At 42.2% G+C, this 18,578-nt stretch overlaps 1 protein-coding gene across 1 annotated transcript in view; it reads right to left on the bottom strand.

The window, feature by feature from the left end:
- The window catches only part of LAMC1 (laminin subunit gamma 1), a 116,971-nt gene extending 99,193 nt beyond the window's left edge, over window positions 1-17,778 (bottom strand). Inside the window, exon 1 of the mRNA XM_061160882.1 lies at window positions 17,364-17,778. Within this exon, the coding sequence (XP_061016865.1) occupies window positions 17,364-17,778 (415 nt within the window). The remainder of the gene's footprint in view (window positions 1-17,363) is intronic.
- Between the last annotated feature and the right edge of the window lie 800 nt (window positions 17,779-18,578).

The following is an 18,578-nucleotide window of genomic DNA, read 5'->3' as shown; positions in this document are numbered from 1 at the left end:
TTTTCGGGTCTCAAAAGAAAGTTCATCAGAACAAAAAGACACGTCTTCTATTACTACTGTCCACAACAGGGATGATGTCTTAAATTTCGAGAAAACAGCTCTGTGGATTTTCTCCAAAGGTCAATAAACACACCTCTTCCAAACACTTTTTCACAAAGTCTGGACATATTTGTTGAATTTAGCCGTATGCTTCTCAATTTAGAATTGAATTTTCTGATTCATCAAGACAAAGAATACTCAAACGCCTATGGACTTCATAAATCAAGTACCTAACTGAGTTGCTGACCCATAGCTCCCGTCCACGATGAGCTCGCTTGAAGAAACAAAATAAGTACACATTTAAAAGATTCCAGAACAAGATGGTATGCTCAAGTCACCAATGAGTGATACAATAAGCACTACTGTCTCACATTTCTAGAATGTGGAAAAGAATTTTTAGAGAAGGCAATTTCCTTTCAAAAGAAAATGGAATGATAAAGCACAGAGAAAAACATGACATGTATTTAGGCAAGAGTGATGGCAAAGGACATTAAAGCAAATAAAAACAATGAGTCTCAGAAAAAGGAAAAAGATGTCAATTCAAAGAAACCACAATCTTTTAGAAAGCAAAAACAAAGCTGAGAGAACCCTAAAGGCAAAAGCAATCACTTATAACTATTTGTAAGGCATTCCCAACACGAGTGACTGCAAAGATTCCTAATGACTCTGCTTTCTTACTGACTTAAAACAACTGGACGGAAAGGAAAAAAGCTGTAAGTAGGCAGATAGGGAGGAAGATAAAGGGGGTAGAGAGCTAGGACACAGACATCACTTAAATCATGTGTTTCTGAAAACAAGAAGAAAATCAGAATTGACTTCCAATTCAAGAAGTATCTCAAGTGAAATGCTTTAAAGCAGCCACATTCCTAACATAGGCACTGGAGATAAAACTGCATTTCTACAAAAAAACAAAAACAAAACATAAACTACTTCTTTGAAACCTATGTTTAATGCTCTACTTGAAATTCTACTACTCTTCCCATAACTTGGCTTCCCTGGTGGCTCAGATGGTAAAGAATCTGCCTGTGATGTGGGAGACCAGGCTTCGATCCCTGGGTCAGGAAGATCCCCTAGAGAAGGGAGTGGCAACCCACTCAAGCATGCTTGCCTAGAGAACCCCATGGACAGAGGAGCCTGGTGGGCTACAATCCATGGAGTTGCAAAGAGTCGGACACAACTGAGCGACTAGCACTTTCACTTCGCCATAATTTAATAACCCATCCACTCAAAGTGTCTTAAAATACATTTGTTGAAACTCATGCTTTCAATGAAATAAAAGTTCCTGTTAAATGGACTTTATTGGATCATTTAGAAAATAATTAATCAAATGTCTGTTGTGTGCCAATTTTTTACATAGTCTTTAGTAGTTCTATGATCACTATCTGTGAAAGTGGTATAACTTATATGTAATCAAATGTGATACAATCTATAATCCTTTATCTGTGATTCTAAATCCAAAATATTCTAAATAGCAGAAGATTTTCGTAACATCTGACAACATGACTTGAACTAGTGTGAGGTCCTTATAGCCTTTAATCAGCTTTTAATTCATAAAATTATGAATACATTTCACTGCAGAGATTCTCTGCACACACTGCAGTTAGTAAATTATTCAATTCACTACAATTCTGTAAGTCAGGGACCTGGCTCTAAGTCTCTGACCTAACTAACAGTTAAAATACAGTTCCTATACTTAGTGAACTCAACTCATATTGAAGGAAAAGATAAATATGCATTTAAAAACATCCCAGAACAAGACTGTATGTTCAAGTGACCAGTAAGTGGTACAAACAATAGGCTCTGTTTTATTATTTTTGGAGTGCTTGTTTCTGAAACACATCTGGATTTTAAAACAGCGTGATTCATCCATCACGACGGAATGTAACATGATCAGTACTGTCAAGTAAATCAAGACATGATGATCCTGCAAGGATGTGCTTCTCCTCCAAGATGAATGTGATACAGAGCCAATCAGTGCAAGTACCAGACACTACTATAGTGAGATCTCAGTGTCAAGATGGGACCATGGGAATAAAAACTGGTATCTCAGAATCAAATGAATAGTGCAGAGGTAGGGAATGAATGTTGCAACTGAGAAGAACAGGATGAGCACGCACCCCTATTCTTCAGAGGCTCTTCTCCTGAAGACCTAGGGGTGTGAAGGTTTGCAGAGAAAGTGTCTGCTCATTTTTCTAAATCCACTTCCCAAAACTACTAGCTACAGAACAGGATACTCTGAAGAATGCACTTCAGGAAGACCAAAACTCAGTAAAGAGAGGATTCCCCAGAGCAGGGACTGGCAGGCACAACACTACCTGATGCAAAGAGCCGACTCACTGGAAAAAGACCCCAATGCCGGGAAAAAATGAGGACAGGAGGAGAAGGGGACGACAGAGGATGAGATGGTTGGATGGCATCACTGACTCAATGGACATGAGTTTGCGCAAACTCCAAAAGATAGTGAAGTACAGGGAAGCCTGGTGTGCTGCATTCCGTGAGGTTACAAAGAATCAGACACGACTTACAGCAGCAATGCCAGCCCCCTGCTCCCTGCCCTCCGTCACTGTAACAGATTTGTGGCGGGCTCTGGCTGCCCAACCAGACTACATTTCCCAGCCTCCAATGTGTATAGGAGTGGCCAGGTGACTAAGTGCTCTCCAGTGGCAGATGATACAGTGATGTGGACTCTGTAGGGTCTCAGTCTTGAGAATTAAGCCTACACACTTCAGCAGTATCTTCCCTTTTGGAAAAAAGAGGTGCCTATGACCAGCTTCAACCACACACATGAGGACAGCACCCTAAGGAATTGCAGATTATGAAGATGAAAGGACCCTAGGCCCCAGAATGTCTGTGTGGATCACAGCTGTCCTGCTGACCACTCAGGACCACCATGTGAAAGAGAAACCTCTGTGTTTCTTGAACGACTGTCAGAGCTCTTTACTACTATAGCTCAGTCTTCACCCAACAACACCGGTGAGGGAGCTACATCATGGACCAGCCATTCCCCTCCACCTGAGCCAGTTTCAATAACCCTATGTAAAAAGCAAACTCCATCTTGAGAAGAATCTAAACAAAGTTACTATTTCTCTCTTTTATCTGCATTCTATGGCTGTAGCCTCACAGAAACAGAACTTCTTTGCATTCTACAGCTGGTGCCTCAGAGAAACAGGAATTCATTCACTCAGCAAACTTTTGAGCACTTACTACTATATGAAAGGTATTATGCAATACATTAAGAATATATAAGCCAACGTAATAAAGAATGTCAACACACCCTTCCTAGGGTCAGGTCCTCTGTTTCACCGAGAAGTTAACCTCTAGGTCTTCTTTTCTGTCCCATCTCCAGCACATTGCAGAAGATTTAAACAATTTTTTTTAATACTGGAGTGGGTAGCCTTTCCCTTCTCCAGGGGATCTTCCCAACCCAAGGATAGAACCCAGGTCTCCCACATTGCAGGCGGATTCTTTACCAGTTGAGCCACAAGGGAAGCCCAAGAATACTGGAGTGGGTACCCTATCCCGTCTCCAGCGGATCTTCCCGACCCAGGAATCGAACCAGGGTCTCCTGCATTACAGGTGGATTCTTTACCAACTAAGCCATCAGGGAAGCCCCTGCATTGCAAAGTGGACTCCTAACCCACTGGACCACCAGGGAAGCCCCGCAGTGCTTTTTACATAACAGACAATAAATATCTGTTAGGTAAATGAACTGAAAAATCAATATATTCATCTTATCCTCAATGAATTCAGTCTAATGGGGGAAACAAAACAGTACAATCTAGCACCTCTCAAATCACAGACATGCAGTATGTTCAGTGATTTGCAGAAATGAACAAATATGTGGACATTGAACAACATGACAGCAAATGCTATGGAGGGGCAGGAGGAATTAGAAATCAAAATCTTTCCAGAGAAACTGAGATCTGCCATGAGTTCTGAAGGACAATTAGGAGTTAACCAAATAAACAAGGTAAGGAATCAAGAAGATGCAGCACCCATGCTGTCTGAACATGTTTACCATGACTGGAACTTAAGGGCGGCGTTCCAAGGACACAGCGAACATATCTAGTACTCCTTCGAATACCACTGCTCCCACTAATTAAGCCAAAAACAGAATTTTTTTCTTTACCATCTGCATCACTCTACTTGTTTAATACAAACTGCTGTCAATGCAGAGCTACCCACCTCTTTAACATCCAGATTTAATTTTCACTTTTAAATCTAAAATCAGAATGTATTTGACTAGTTCTAACAAGCCCTCCATCATGTAATCAAAGAATCTCAAAGCTGGGAGGACTCTGAAAGGTCACCAGATAAGTGGTCTGGGAATCATTTCATCAGCTACAATCAGTTCTTTGCAGTCATGTGGAATTTCTGATCTTTCTCTTATAGTGCTTTATATTTTGTCTCAATGTGTTCATTGATAAACACATGTTTGCTCTCCCATTAGACCACACAGTTTTTATGCATAATCCACATCTTTCTATATCTCATATTCTTTCTGTGCACAATAATGATAGGCTCTGTAAAAGAATCTTCTTTTAATCCGATCCAATCCCATCAGGTCCCTCAGTCCCTGTCAAGTCCCAGTCATCTGCCTGTCCGTGTGCACGGCCTCACTGTTACCTCCAGGAAAGATGAGTTGTTGCACCTTCTTTCCAAGACCCACAGAGTTTCCTTCCTGTTTTGTTCTTTTTAAATTTATTTATTTTTGGCCACACTGGGTCTTCATTGCTGTGTGCAGGCTTTCTCTAGCTGCAGCAAGCGGGGGTGACTCTCGAGTTGAAGGACGCAGGCTTCTCATTGCAGTGGCTTCTCTTGTTGCAGAACACAGGCTCTAGGGTGAGCAGGCGGGTGGGCTTCAGCAGTTACAGCACGCAGGCTTCGTGGCCCTGCGGCATGTGGAATCTTTCCAGACCAGACACGGGATCGAACTTGTATCCCCTGCATTGGCAGGTGGATCCTTAACCAGTGGACCACCAGGGAAGTTCTTCCTTCTGTTTTTAACGCCACTGATGCCACACTGCTTCTCTTTTACCTCCATTTCTATGTTATAGATTATGGAGACTGACTACTCCAAATGTCTGGCGGAAAAAATGAAACAAGTTCCAAATAAACCACCCCTTTTATAAGCTGCAGAATGTCCTTATCTCAGAAGTTGTCAGATTTTTCCCTGCAGATGTTTTAAGCCTAAAATCATCAATGGCCTTTCCCATACCACCTTCTGTTCCTCTGACAAGGTTACTGTGTTTCCTGGAGACTTCCTGTTTGAATAATCACACACTTGGGTGTCCGAACTCCCAAGTGTCCATTATTCACCATAAAAGGGACCTGAGGAAGTCACCAGGCAGTTGAACATAAGATGATGTATGAACAAAAACAGCTGTGTGTTAGCAGGATGGACAAAAAGACAGCAGGGATCTAGACACTGCTGTGAATTTCAAAAACAAGGTCTATTTAGTCAGGCGTGGTTAAAAGGCTGCTGATTCAGAGCATTAGTGGCCCACTTCATAACTGAAAATCACTAGGGATGTGAAGAAGTCCTTTTAGTTACTTCCACAGAGTCGCACCCCAACACCAGCCTTCCTAGCAGTCTCCCTTTTGGGAACAAAGCTGCCTCGCCTTTCTCTCAGAGAAATGGCAAATCCAACTTAAAGATTTCACAAAAAATGTAATACTTGTTTTGTTCCCCATTCCAAAGAACACATCCCTCTTCCCCAAGGGGTTTTCCTATCTAAAAAAAAAAAAAAACAGGAAAGCATAGATACACACAGAAGAACACAGAAAAACAGCACAGAAAACAAGCCTACATTCTCCAAACATCTGGAAAGCTTTGTTAATTTGCACAGTCTCTCTTCGGGTACACTAGATTTACCATCCATGTCTTCTGCCAGGATACAAGAACTTTAAAGTGGGCCTAAGATAAAACCAAGCTTTATCAGGATGGCCACAAAACTGAAAGAGCCCAATTGCACCAGGAACTGATGCTAACTTATTTCTTGGCAAAAGCAACAAAAACGCTGAAAATGGCAGTAAACAAACCAGCGTGAGCCTCTGAAGCGATCCTGGTAAACAAATTTTATTACAGCTGCATTACAGATGGGCCCACAAACCTTCATATTCTGTAGCAGAGTTGTAAGAATCTGGTATTCAACAGACTTTCTATCCCACGACTTATCTAAAATACTCACTAGAAATTCACAACCATGCACAGAGCCACTTTGAAAATTAATCCTAGATGCTCAAGCCCACAGAACATGACCCTTTTACCATGAAGGGGCAACCACATGACCAAAGCAATTAAAGTATACAATTGCTCTTTTGGTTTCAGCTGTCTCTCCCCCCAACAATGTTCACCTTTTAGCCTCATGTTTCTTCTCACCTCCAAAAAAAGAACACAACTTCAATGAATATTTCAGGATGCCCATCATTACCAGATCAGGATCTGGCATTTAAATAATAAGAATAATCTAAAAACAGTGGTACCAAAACAACAGAAGTCATGGTCCTGTGAGAACAAGGTCCATAAGCAGGAACCACCAGGGGATGAACAGCAATGCCAAAGCACAGATAAACTGCTAAACCAAGGCAACTATACCCTAACTTCTTTGGTAAGAAGAAGTTAATTAACCAAATTAAGCAAGGACCCATCCGTAAAACACATTTTTTAACAGCTTAAACTTTCCTAAGTCTCTTTTCAACTCCAAAATTATTCCAGTTAGCCACATATTTAAAAGTCCAGAGATGCCAACATTCCAGAAAACTGAAGTTGTTCAGGACAGAGTCAGAAAACAAAATCCATTTCTAGATCTAATCATTTCACATTGCCAAGCTACTAAAACTTAGTCCTCAATAGTCAGTGATAATAAGATGACCTCAGATTTTGAGAACATCTGGGCAAACCATTCCTGCCTCTAACCAGGATCTTTGTTGCCAGAGCAGGAAAACATTACTTCCCAGTCCCTGCCAATGAACAGAAAGTGCAATAGAAGCTGTTCAACTCATTTTCAACAAGCTGTCATGACCCCCTTTTCAAACACTGTGAAGCTCTTCTCTTCGAAATACTTAACATCCTTTTATTCTCTTTGAAGACAGCTGATGGAAAAACCCGCTTATGCCCTTGTATTTTCCCAACTGGCAAAAGGGGTGGGGGCATTTTAAGCCCAATACACAGACTAGAATGCAGCAGTAAGTGCCATCCTTTTCATAAGAAATGTGAATTTAAAAATCATCACTCACTCAATGTAATGCCTGTGTCACAGAAATGCAATGTGTACAAAGTAGGTCTATAAAGAAAGCAGAGAAAGCAGGACTGTGATTAAGTAATACTTCATCTTAGTAGAAGCGGAGGTAGTATGTTGTGTGGGAGGAATACAAAATCCAAAATCCAAGTGGGAAATATAACCTCCTCCTTCAGAGAGAAAGCAAAAAAAAATTAATTTTAAGGAATCTAGGAATTCCCTGATTGAACCTTAGCTCAGGAGTGCTCTAGGGAACCTAAGAGATAAACATAGAATGACAGATAGATACACAGATAAGACAGATTACATAGACAGAGTTGTAGATCTATAAACTAACAGTTACAGCAATCAAGGTGAAGGGAGTCACTTTTGAGCTTGAAAAAGGAAATAGTGACAGAGAAATCTCCCAGGACCACAGTAGTTATTTATCAATCAATAAAAGGTGGTTAGATCTACTCAGTTAGCAAACATGAATAACAAAAAAGCCACAATATCAGAGAGTTGACTTGAAGCAGAGGAAATGAAATAGAAACTGGAGATGGCCCTGACAGACTTATCTTTAAAGATGTCAGATAAAGTAAGCAACTGAACCAACTCAGCCATTCTCAACAACCAGAAAGGAGTCATGGATAAGGTAGAAAGGAGATAAGGTAGCCTTCCCCAACCACCCTTCAGGAAACGGGGTATGTGGTACACTCTTCCTATCAGTAGACACTGACAAAACACAGGATCTCATTCTGAAATTCAATAAATTCCTTAGAAATTCCTAGAAGTGTTAACAGCTAAATATAAGGCTAGTATAAGCACCCAAAACCTAGTATTTTTCCATTGCTAACAATCCTCTGTTCTTCACAAGTAAGTGCAGAGATCCTTTTTAAAGAAACAACCCAAACCCAGAGCTCCAGCAGAGATCTGTCAGAGAAGCCAGGCTCAGTACTCCCGTTCAGTGGACTTTCATCTCACTGCCCAGTTAAAAGGTCCTCTTCGGCTCTCCACCACTCACCAGGCTTGTTCTAACACAGCACGATGGCAAGAGCATAATCTATCCACAGCAGATCTGAATTCCAACCTAAACTCAACCTGTCCTGCCTCAGAGCAGTCACCAGTCATCTTTTATTACTATCCATAGGGGTAACTAACCAAACCCTTACTTGGTTAAAGGTACTGATGAGAAGAGCAAAGAGAACTGCTCACCCTGCACACCTGCCTGCACCCCACTTCCTGAGACTCACTATGAAGCTCACCTGAATGCTCTTCTGAACTTACTCTGTGGGTATGTCCGTTAAAATCAGCTGACACCTCAATGAAGATCAGCTGGTTGGCCTGTTCATCCTTTCATTCAAAAAAAACATTTCTTAATGCCTATTAATGCCAGCAGCTGCTGGTGGCATAGAAAGACAGCAAAAGAAACAGAGTTCAGATTAAGTCTCAGATTCTGTGCTCTCCTATTTTAAACCAAAATCACACCTCAAACTAAAAAAATCACCTATATAATTTTTGTATTTTAAAAGACTGAAATGTTTCTTAATTCTTTTTTCTAACTTGAATAATTCACATACAATGAAGTGCACAAATATTAAATATATGACTCTGAATCTATATATATGTATACACCTATGTAATCTCCATGCAACTCAAGATACAGAATGTAAAGTGAGAAATATAATGGAGAAAAACAAAACCCGATCATTGGCCATGTCTCTGAAAACACTGAAGGCATCTCTACAGTCACTGCTATGGGCAATCATTCTTCATGTACACTGTGATTTATCAGCACGAACAAAATTCATTGAGTCCCTAACTCTACACAGGACCACTTGCATTTTTTACTTCAAAAAAATTTTTTTTTTTAAGTGAAGGAGGCTGATTCTGAATTTTTACTTTCAAAAACTTGCAAAACAGAAAGAAGATAAAATAACAGAAATCAAAAAAAGATAATACAGCAAAAATCCAATGTTGACTGCAATGTAATAGGAAGCAGCCATGAAGCTGGAAACAAAGAGTAAAAGCAGGGAGCTGAGGGAATATACAGCTCCTAAGTTCTAAAAGAAATGATGTAAATCCCTTAACTCATCTCCCAGCCTTGCCACAAGAGATCTGAGAGCGCCACTGTCTAAGAAAGAGATAAGTCTGCTTTATTTTATTCATGAATATGTAGCTGCATAGGGCACCAGGCTGACTGGACCCAGTTATTTTAGGCTGGCCCCCCTGGAAGAGACCATGGAAAGAAAGGCAGATGTACTTAATTAGTGTCACCACAGTCTGGCACAAAACTCTAAAACCTCAGCAACATTTCTATAAATGAGTTTTCTGCTAACCCCTTTTAGCAAGCTGTCCATTTTAGGCTTGAATGAGCAACATCTAACTTTATCCTTTTATAAGAAAGGAGAGGTTTGCAAATCTTAGCAAGGCCCTCTTACAAATCTTAGAGCAAGAAATGTAGGCAAAGGAACAGAACTAGCACACAGTCATCTTGAAATTTTACCCTTTGAAATGACAGTTTAAAATAAATGACAAAAAAAATAATAATAAAAAAAATAAGGGACAGATTCATAATCTCTTATTTTTAACAATCTCCTCCAGAATGTTGGACAGTAAAAATAAACAAACAGCTCTGCTCTAAACTTTGACACTTTCCCCTAAAACTCAAACAGAACAGCAGCAAAGCTGTTACATACAGCCAGAAACAAGAACCAAGGAAAGAAGCATCTGTTGGTTTTGCTGCCTGTTAACTCTAGACAATAAGTGGTTATTATTCATCTGTCTAACCACTTTAATGTGGTTCTTCACTATCCTGCAGAGAAGGCATGCCTCAGTATGCCTGTATTCCAACTGCACCCCAATGAGTTAAATAAACTAAAAATGCCACGCACAATAAGCAAATAAGGTATTTCACTGCAACCCTTCCCCACAACTGCTTAATAATTATTTCAACAATAGACATGTGAACACATATTTTAAAATAAAATTTATGTCCATTTCTAAAGACAAAATACACAATATTAACATTAAAATTTCAGGAACAATCACAAGGAGATTGTTGTGACAATCAAAACAAAACAAAACAAACAAAAACAAGGGAGAGTCAAATCTGAGCATCTAGTTTACTCCTAAAATTTACCCAGCTAACTATAAATCATATAAAAGTCTAATTTTTGCCCCCAAAAAGGACAATCACAGATCTTTCAATTCCATATCAGTTCCACACCCAGTTAACTTAGTACTTTTCTTTAAAGCTACAGAAATAAAACCACTACAGACCATATTAACATAGCATATATCTCAAGAGAATGAAGAGATGGCACTGATAACAAACTCAAGTTCAAAAGTGTTACTGAGAAGAATGCAAATTAATATGGAGTGTTTGGGGGCTTCTTATAGTTCAGGCATTCGTTTATTTACTTGTTTATCAATATACCTATTGAACCATGTTGCTCAATATGCCAGACAGACAGATAAGCACTGAAGATATAAACTGTTTCAGTCCCCCTCCAAATGGTGAAATAAATGAATGCTCACTGTGTGTGCACCTTTTACCTTAAAGCTTATTATATAACACTGAATATATCTGTCTAAAGCAGAGGTCACCAAACTCATGCTGCAGAGGGTCAGACAGTAAACATTTTAGGCTTTGTGGGCCAGGACATACTGACACACTCAACTCTGCCATTGTAGTGCAAAAGCAGCCAGAGACAATATGTTAATAAATGAACTTAACCGTGTTTCAAAGGAGTTTTACAGATACCAAAATTGGAATTTCTTATCATTTTCATGTGTCATAAAATATTTTTCTTTTGATTTTTTCAACCAATTAAAGATGTAAAAACTGTTCTCAGCTCATGGCCCATACAAAAGTAGGTGGCAGCCCAGGACTGGATTTAGCATGTGGGCTATAATTTGCCCACACCCAGGAGAGACCTAGGACTCCACATCTAAGCCACAAGTTCCAGGAGGTCAGGGCAATGTCCAATGAATCATTATACACCCAGGAAACTGTATGGTGCTGAGGCATAGCAAGCAATTAACTAAAAACTAAAAATATAAATCTCCAACCCAGCCTTCAAAAACGTCCTGGGCTAGAAGTGGAGAAAAGTAAAGCAACAAGACAATGCCATGTGATAAGCGCTGTGGTAGATACCTGCAGGGTGGTATGAGTGGAAGATCTAATCCAGGCCAGGAAGTAGGATGGAAAGGGATAAGAGAAACAAACTGGGGAAGGGTTCCTATAGGTGGTGACACCAGGGAGAAGTGTCCCAAACCAAAAAGGAACCCTCTGAGCACATGAAATGACAAAAGATAAGCCTAGAAGTTTAAAAAGGTCCAGATCCTAAAGTACCTTACACAGCATGACAAGGTGTCTGGACTTGATCTTAAAGACTTGAGGAACCACTGCAGACATTTTCAGCTAGGATACAACATCAACAGGCTTGCATCTGAGAACCAGTGCTCAGTCCCAAGCAACGGCTGCCCAAATAGAAAGAGCAAAACTGGAGGCAGAAAGACCACCAAATCAGTTAGCAAGCTGCTGCAGTAATCAAGGTAGAATTCCATGGGGAGCTACAATAAAGCAAGATAAAGTTAAGGATCCAAGAGACATAAAGGCTGGATACAGGAAGTGAAAGTGGAGTCTTGATCAGACTGCAGTAAGCATGGATGGGAAAGAAAGTGATGGAGTTAGAGCTGCCCAGAGACTTTCAGCAGTGGATGCTATCCGCTGGCCAAAGAGTAATCTTTACTGGCGCCTATAAAGCACAGTCTTTGGCAAAAGAATGGATGAGAGTCTCAGGGCTAAACAGTAATTTAGCTGTATCTTCATTTCATTAAGATACAGCTTTGAACTGGATAAGAAAATAAGGGATGAATTTAGTTTTGGACACGACCTCTGGACATCCCAAACTGACTATGTCCAACCTGGAGAAGAAACTGTCCTGAAAATGTGAATTTAGAATTCACTGATTTGCCAATAGTAATGAAAGCCTTGAGATTAAGAGTTCATTCAGAAGAGTAAGTAACATGAAAAAAAAAAAAGAAAGAAAGTAAAAAGAAATTCAGAAACATAAGTGGAAAGGAACAGAAGCAGGAGAAAGAAAACCAAGCGAGTTTGGTATCTCTGAATCAGTATATACATGAACTTGTATTTTAAAGTTGCCCTGAAATAAACTAGTCATTCTTCTGAGAGATCTGTTAGAGGAGCTAAGAGCTGAAGGAGCTATTATGTTAGACTGAGTCAAAAACCTACCTCCACTGTAATTTTTGGCAAATCACAACCTCAGGCTCCTCATCTTCGCCTTCCTTCAATGAGCTATGAAAATCTAATCAGTAATTGACTGGCCGCTTTAAAACACTACAAAGGCACTCCTGATTTAGTACTGTAATGGCATTACATCTGGGTATGAAAATTCCAAATGAAAGTAATTGAAAGTGCTAGTTGTTACTCGTGTCTGACTCTGTGCGACCCCAAGGACTACAGCCCGTCAGGCTCCTCTGTCCATGGAATTCTCCAGACAAGAATACTAGAGTGGGTTACCATTCCCTTCTCCAAGGGATTTTCCTGACCCAGGGATCGAACCCGAGTCTCCTGCATGGCAGGCAGATTCTTTATCATCTGAGTCATCAGAGAAGCCAAAATTCCATCTAACCGAGTATAAACTTCTGAAGAATGGACCTTCAATCTTCTACACCCTTCTGTCAGGTACTGCACCATGTATTTAGTAGGTATTTAAAATATGTTTGCAGAATATTTGGAAGTAATGTGAGAATGTATGCACAAGGCTAAGGAGTGAATAGCAAAAGGGATATCTGACTTACTAAGAGGATTTAGAATTGAAATAGTCAAGCTTTGTCCCTCCCACAAATGTGGTCAATGACAAAATCAAGGGTGGAAGGGAGCTTACAGCTCCAGAATTTTCTCCTAACGTGTAAACTGTTTTTCTGAATACTCTAGAAACATGAAGAAGGTATTTAGAGAAAAAGCAGTGAATTGTAGAATAGGAAACCAGCCAACAGCAACTTTATAAAACTGTGTTCACCAACTGCTGGCCATTAAAGAAGAGCTCCTTAACTTCTCAAGTTGAAACCTGCAAAATGTAAATCAGGCCTTTGTGAGACAAACTAAAATAGTGTCCCCTCAGGGTACACAAATACCACAGTGAAGTCACCAGAGTTCTGACAGAGTCAGAACCTACCTTAAAAAGATTTTCCTGGGGAAAAAAAATTGCCGTTTTTTTTCCTGTTAAATATACATTAAGGGACCAAACAGAATAAAGTGCAATATCCTTCCTTATATAGCAATTATTCTAATTTAGACACCAAAAAAGAGTATCTTAGATACAGCTTAAAAGCATCATTTAATCACTGTTTGTTACCGAAACTTATAGCGAGTTTGGACACCAATCTGGTCTTGGTGTATATTTTAGGAGTTTCATAAACTTTGACTGAGTTGGTTTTATAAGCACTCTTTTCCTTAATATAATTGTTTTTAGAAAGAGGGAAAGGTACCCTCCTCCAAAAGACCCAGTTTGCCAAGTTTTCACCTACAAATGACTACCAAGTTAATTAAACAGGTTGTTTAATAAAAGGCAAGTTCTCAGCTACAATCTTACTATCAACTACTCTGCTGATAAGGATAAAACTCATTATAACTTGTAAAACGCAAAAGCTAAACTTTGAAAAAGTAGTTGAATAATTCATGTAGAAGTCAGGAGAGAAGATCCAGAAGTTGAAGGCAAACTAAGAAAAACTTCTTTTTAGAAAAGGGTGCCTTGCTGAGATTTCTCTTCACAACAGGCAGAAAATGTGGTTCTGAATCCCATAGCAACTGTAACTCATTATATCTAAGGATACATTACACCCTGCACCCTGGATTACTGTGTGTGGTGCTTAAGACATGGCTGCTTTCAGAATCAGTGCTGATTTTCCTGGCTTTCGTACAAGTGATGATAATGGTACAACCATGTAATTTGTACCTGCCATCTATTAAAATATGCCTCACCACCCAAAAAAAGGACCAGTTAAAATGATCATGTTATTTTATACATACATGTGTATGCATGAAAAGTTTCTGGAAGGTTACAAAAGAAATTGTGAGCAACAGTCTCCAGGGCAACTTAGCAACTGGAGATGAAGTACACACTAGTCATTATACTGTTTTAATTCATTATGTCATGTTTCACTTTTACAGTTAAAAAAAAAAAATGACTTAGGATCAGTGGCAAAGTATGTATATTTCTTGTGACTACTTAAGTGAGAACTGACTTTGCTTATTTTAAAGTTTACTGTGTTTAAAGTTCAACATTAAAAGGAAAGCTAGAAAAGTGGTGGCAAGACCTAGTTCTTTCACACTGCTCCCGTAGAGTTTCACATGCTCCGTAAGGGCAGAGCACAATATGCATCACTTGTTTAAGGGTATGTGAAATCTGAACTGGATGGGAGATTTAATAGATGCACAAACAGTCATGGTCCTTGAATTCATGGGAAATAATTAGTTAGCTAGAGCCCATGGAGTAACTGGAGTTAGGGAGTGAATACATTGAATATCCAATACATAAAACCCTGTCTATCTGCCATAAGTTAGATATCACAACATGCACAAATACATATATCCTTGTCATTAAAAAAGAGAGGGGAGAGAAAGAGATTGAGACATCTAACCCCACTACACACAAATCTCCCTCCCCTTCCAAGAACAAGTACAATAAGTTCTTGTCAAGTTTTTTAGAAACTGTCCGCCTAAAAAGCTTAAAGAAAATGTTTTTACAGCACTTGTGTGAAAACTTTTAGGTAACTGTTTACTTAGAAGTTTTAAATCTACAGTTTTATGAACTTCATTTAGCAAAAATGTTACCAAAACTGAAGAACTTTTCAGCAAAACAAGTTGAAGCATATATAACATTTTCAGAGAAAAAAGTCTATCAAGCGTTCAATCACTAGGACCCAAAGTCCATGTTTCCATCGTCCAGGAGTAGCAACCTAACTTGACAAGATACTGTCTTACCTAACACATTATCTTTCTAACAGAGGAGTAATCACTGAGTAATCTACCTTCCTACACCCTCACCTGAAATAACCTTTCACTACATAGTGATCAAGGGCTTCCCAGGGGGCTCAATGGTAAAGAATCCGCCTGTCAATGCAGGAGACTGGGGTTTGATCCCTGGGTCGGAATGATCCCCTGGAGAAGGAAATGGCAACCCACTCCAGTATTCATGCCTGGGAAATCCCATGGACAGAGGAACCTAGCAGGCTATGGTCCACGGGGTTGCAAAGAGTTGGACACGACTTAGTGACTCAACAACAACAGATGCAATGCTCACAGCAGAAAATTCAGAAGGTCCAGACTGTCAGCCCTATCTTTACCTAAATAAGAGATTTTTGTGCAGAAGTTTTCAAATGAATCTCAGGCATGTGAGACACTGAGGCCATGCTTTTGCTTCGAAATGTTTAATATTTCAAAACAGATGAAATAAGACTTCGTGGAGATTCAAAATTCAACACAGAAACTTTAACAAAACAAAAATTTAAACAAAAATAAATGGATAAAAATTTCAAAAATAATTCTGGCCAAGTTTAAAACTATAACAATTAGGAGAAAAGAGCTAAGAGCATCCCCACAAGGTCTTGGAAGGCCCTTGGTCTCTTGCAGAATCTTCAGAAGGGCACCTGTTCCAACATACGGTTTAGCTCCGTATGTTTCCAATACCTTCGAAAAACTGAACTGTTTACTTCTTCAATCTCTGAAAAACGGGTGCCTCAGAGTTCCAGTTTATAAACGTATTTTTGAAAAGTTTCGTCTTCCTAATGATTTGTCTACAAATAAAATATTTACTACAAAAGCGCTAAATACTGTTTTTCTAAAACTTACTCCACACACAGTAATTTAACTTCACTTTTCAAGTACTTTCTCTGGAATCTTGACACTTACATAAAACTTAATGTACCAGACAGCAGAGGAAAGAAAAATACAAAACCACAACCAAAAGAACCATGTGCCCACGAAATAGTTCCTTTCAAAGATTCCCCAAATCATGTTTCCAGCCTTACAGAACTATCCTGATTTGACAGAAGAATGGCTTGGCACCCTGTTCTCTCTGGAAGTTCATTACTACCAGCTACCAGTAAAATCATGGCTTTCAACCTAACTGAGGCTGAAGCTCTACATGTCAAATGTCAGTTTCTTATGCATATGTTACTCTGTTAAACACAATGATGAATCACTCAGCTTGTTTGTATATTCCAATGATGAAGAAAAACTGACGCAGATCAAACATGATTTTTCATACAATTCTTTGAGATAAACACGTCCATCCTCGTCTACCACCCAGGGATGAAGTTTTCTATACATCCCTTTCCTGATTTCTAAAAGGTCTCTCACACATGCTTCTACACTTGCCTTGAATCAAAGCAAAAGAGAAGGCAGTGAGGAGAGCCTTTTTACTCAGGGACCAAACTTCACCGAACAAATGCAGCGGGTGCAGATACTTCCTTTTGTTTTCTCCGTACGGAGATTAGCAGTGAAATCGCTTTGTGGCCCTTCATTAAAGATGAACAACTTTCAAGAACAATAACTTTAAAAGTGAACTTCTATTTTAATTACACGCAGGCAACAGCGGTAGTAAACACATTTGCTCCCCTCAAATCCCCTTAACCTTTTCCTCTCTAGCGTATTCAGCAGAGCAAAGAGCAATCACCCTCAACCCTGGAGAGAAACTTTTTAAACAAGGTAAAAGGGCTTAAGGTGGACAAGGAGAGGGGGACGAGGAGGGTTTCTGATTCATGCTTCAGGAAAGTGGGACCAAAGAAGCCGAAATGGCGAATAATCTAAGGAAAGAAAAGCCGGCTAAGTTAGAAGAGGAAAGCAGACAGAGAGATGCTGGCGGGAAGAGCATCTTGGCTCGCGGGAAGTTAGGTGTTAGATCAAGCATAGAAGTTGGAGAAGGGAATTTCTGTGTGGCCCAGACTGGGGAGCAGGGAGCCCGCAGGCGGCTGTTCGGGCCCCTGTCCAGGCTAGACCAGGGGGTGAAGGTGGCCCGGGAGCCGGGCTGCGGGCAAAGCAGCAGCAGGGCACACGGGGCTGTCACTGCTTACCCAGGTGCAGCGTGAGGTTGATGGAGTTGGGGTACTGCACCCCTGCCAGCATGGTCTGGCTCTGCCACCAGGTGGTGTCGGCCTGGTTGTTGTAGTCGGTCAGGAAGGCTGCCCCGTGCTGCAGGTGGGGCTGCCCGGCGTCACACAGGTGACAGGACTTGGTGACCCCGGTCACTCCGGTCTGCACGCAGTACTCCTCGGGCGGAGTCCCGCACGTATTGGTGGCCACCACGGTCACGTTGAAGGCGGCGTTGACGAACTCGGGCATGCAGCGCTGCGGCCGCCCGCCCTCGTCCGTGCACTCGTCCATGGCTGCCCGGGCGCAGCCGGCCGCGGCGGCCGCCAGCACGACCAACATTGGCCAGACGCGGCCCCGCGGCCGCAGCGCCGCCGCGGCCCGGTCGCTGCCCCTCATCCCGCCGCCCCCGCGCTGGGCCACGGCAAAGGCCAGGGCGTGGGTGCGTTCCTCTCGCCCGGGGGCGTCCCTCGGAGGCCGCTCCGCGCGGGTTCAGCCGCGGGGCCCAGTGACCAGGCTCTCCGGACGCGCGGTGGCGGCGGCTGTGCCACCGGAGAAACGGGCGGGTGGGCGCCCCGGGCGAGAACCGCGCGGCTGGCTGAGCGCTGCTCCGCGCCCACCTCTCTCCCACCCGGGACACAGCCCGCAACTCGCCGCCGACCCCCGACTTCCGAGCGCGTGCCCGCGCCGGCGCGCGCGCCCCCGGGGAGGAAGGAGCTGGGGGGTGGGGTCGGCACGGTCGGGTGGGGTCTGGCCGAGGAGGAAGCCCAACCCCGGCGTCCTCTCAGCCGCTCCCCGGCCCTCCGCGCGCGCCGTGGACTGCGCGTCCGCCCCGGAGACTCGCGGCGGCACCTCACGCTCGAGCCCGTGGAGCGCGGTCGGCGGGGGCGGGGCCTGGAGGGGCGCGAGGAGGGGGCGGGGGCGGGAGAGGGGGCGGGGCGACGGGGAAGGCGGGGCGGCGGGGCGGTGCATGCCGGGAGGGCCGCGGAGCCCCTGGAGAGCCGGCGCCCAGCCGGGAAATGGACAGCAAGGTCCCCTGGCGCCGAGTCCCCAGGAAGACTCGGGGTTGGGGGCGGGGGCAACGGAGGGGTCTTATAGGGGCGACGCCGGAGGGGCGGGGACGCTCGGAGTTGGCCCTTTGGCCCCGCGCGGTCTGGGCCGCGGTAACTCGTGTCCCAGCCACGCCAGGTGTCCGTCCT

Source organism: Dama dama, chromosome 14 (assembly GCF_033118175.1).
Source record: "Dama dama isolate Ldn47 chromosome 14, ASM3311817v1, whole genome shotgun sequence".
Taxonomy (NCBI): Eukaryota; Metazoa; Chordata; class Mammalia; order Artiodactyla; family Cervidae; genus Dama; species Dama dama.
Note: the sequence above shows the minus strand (reverse complement) of the source record. Positions and strands in the feature narration are given on the sequence as shown.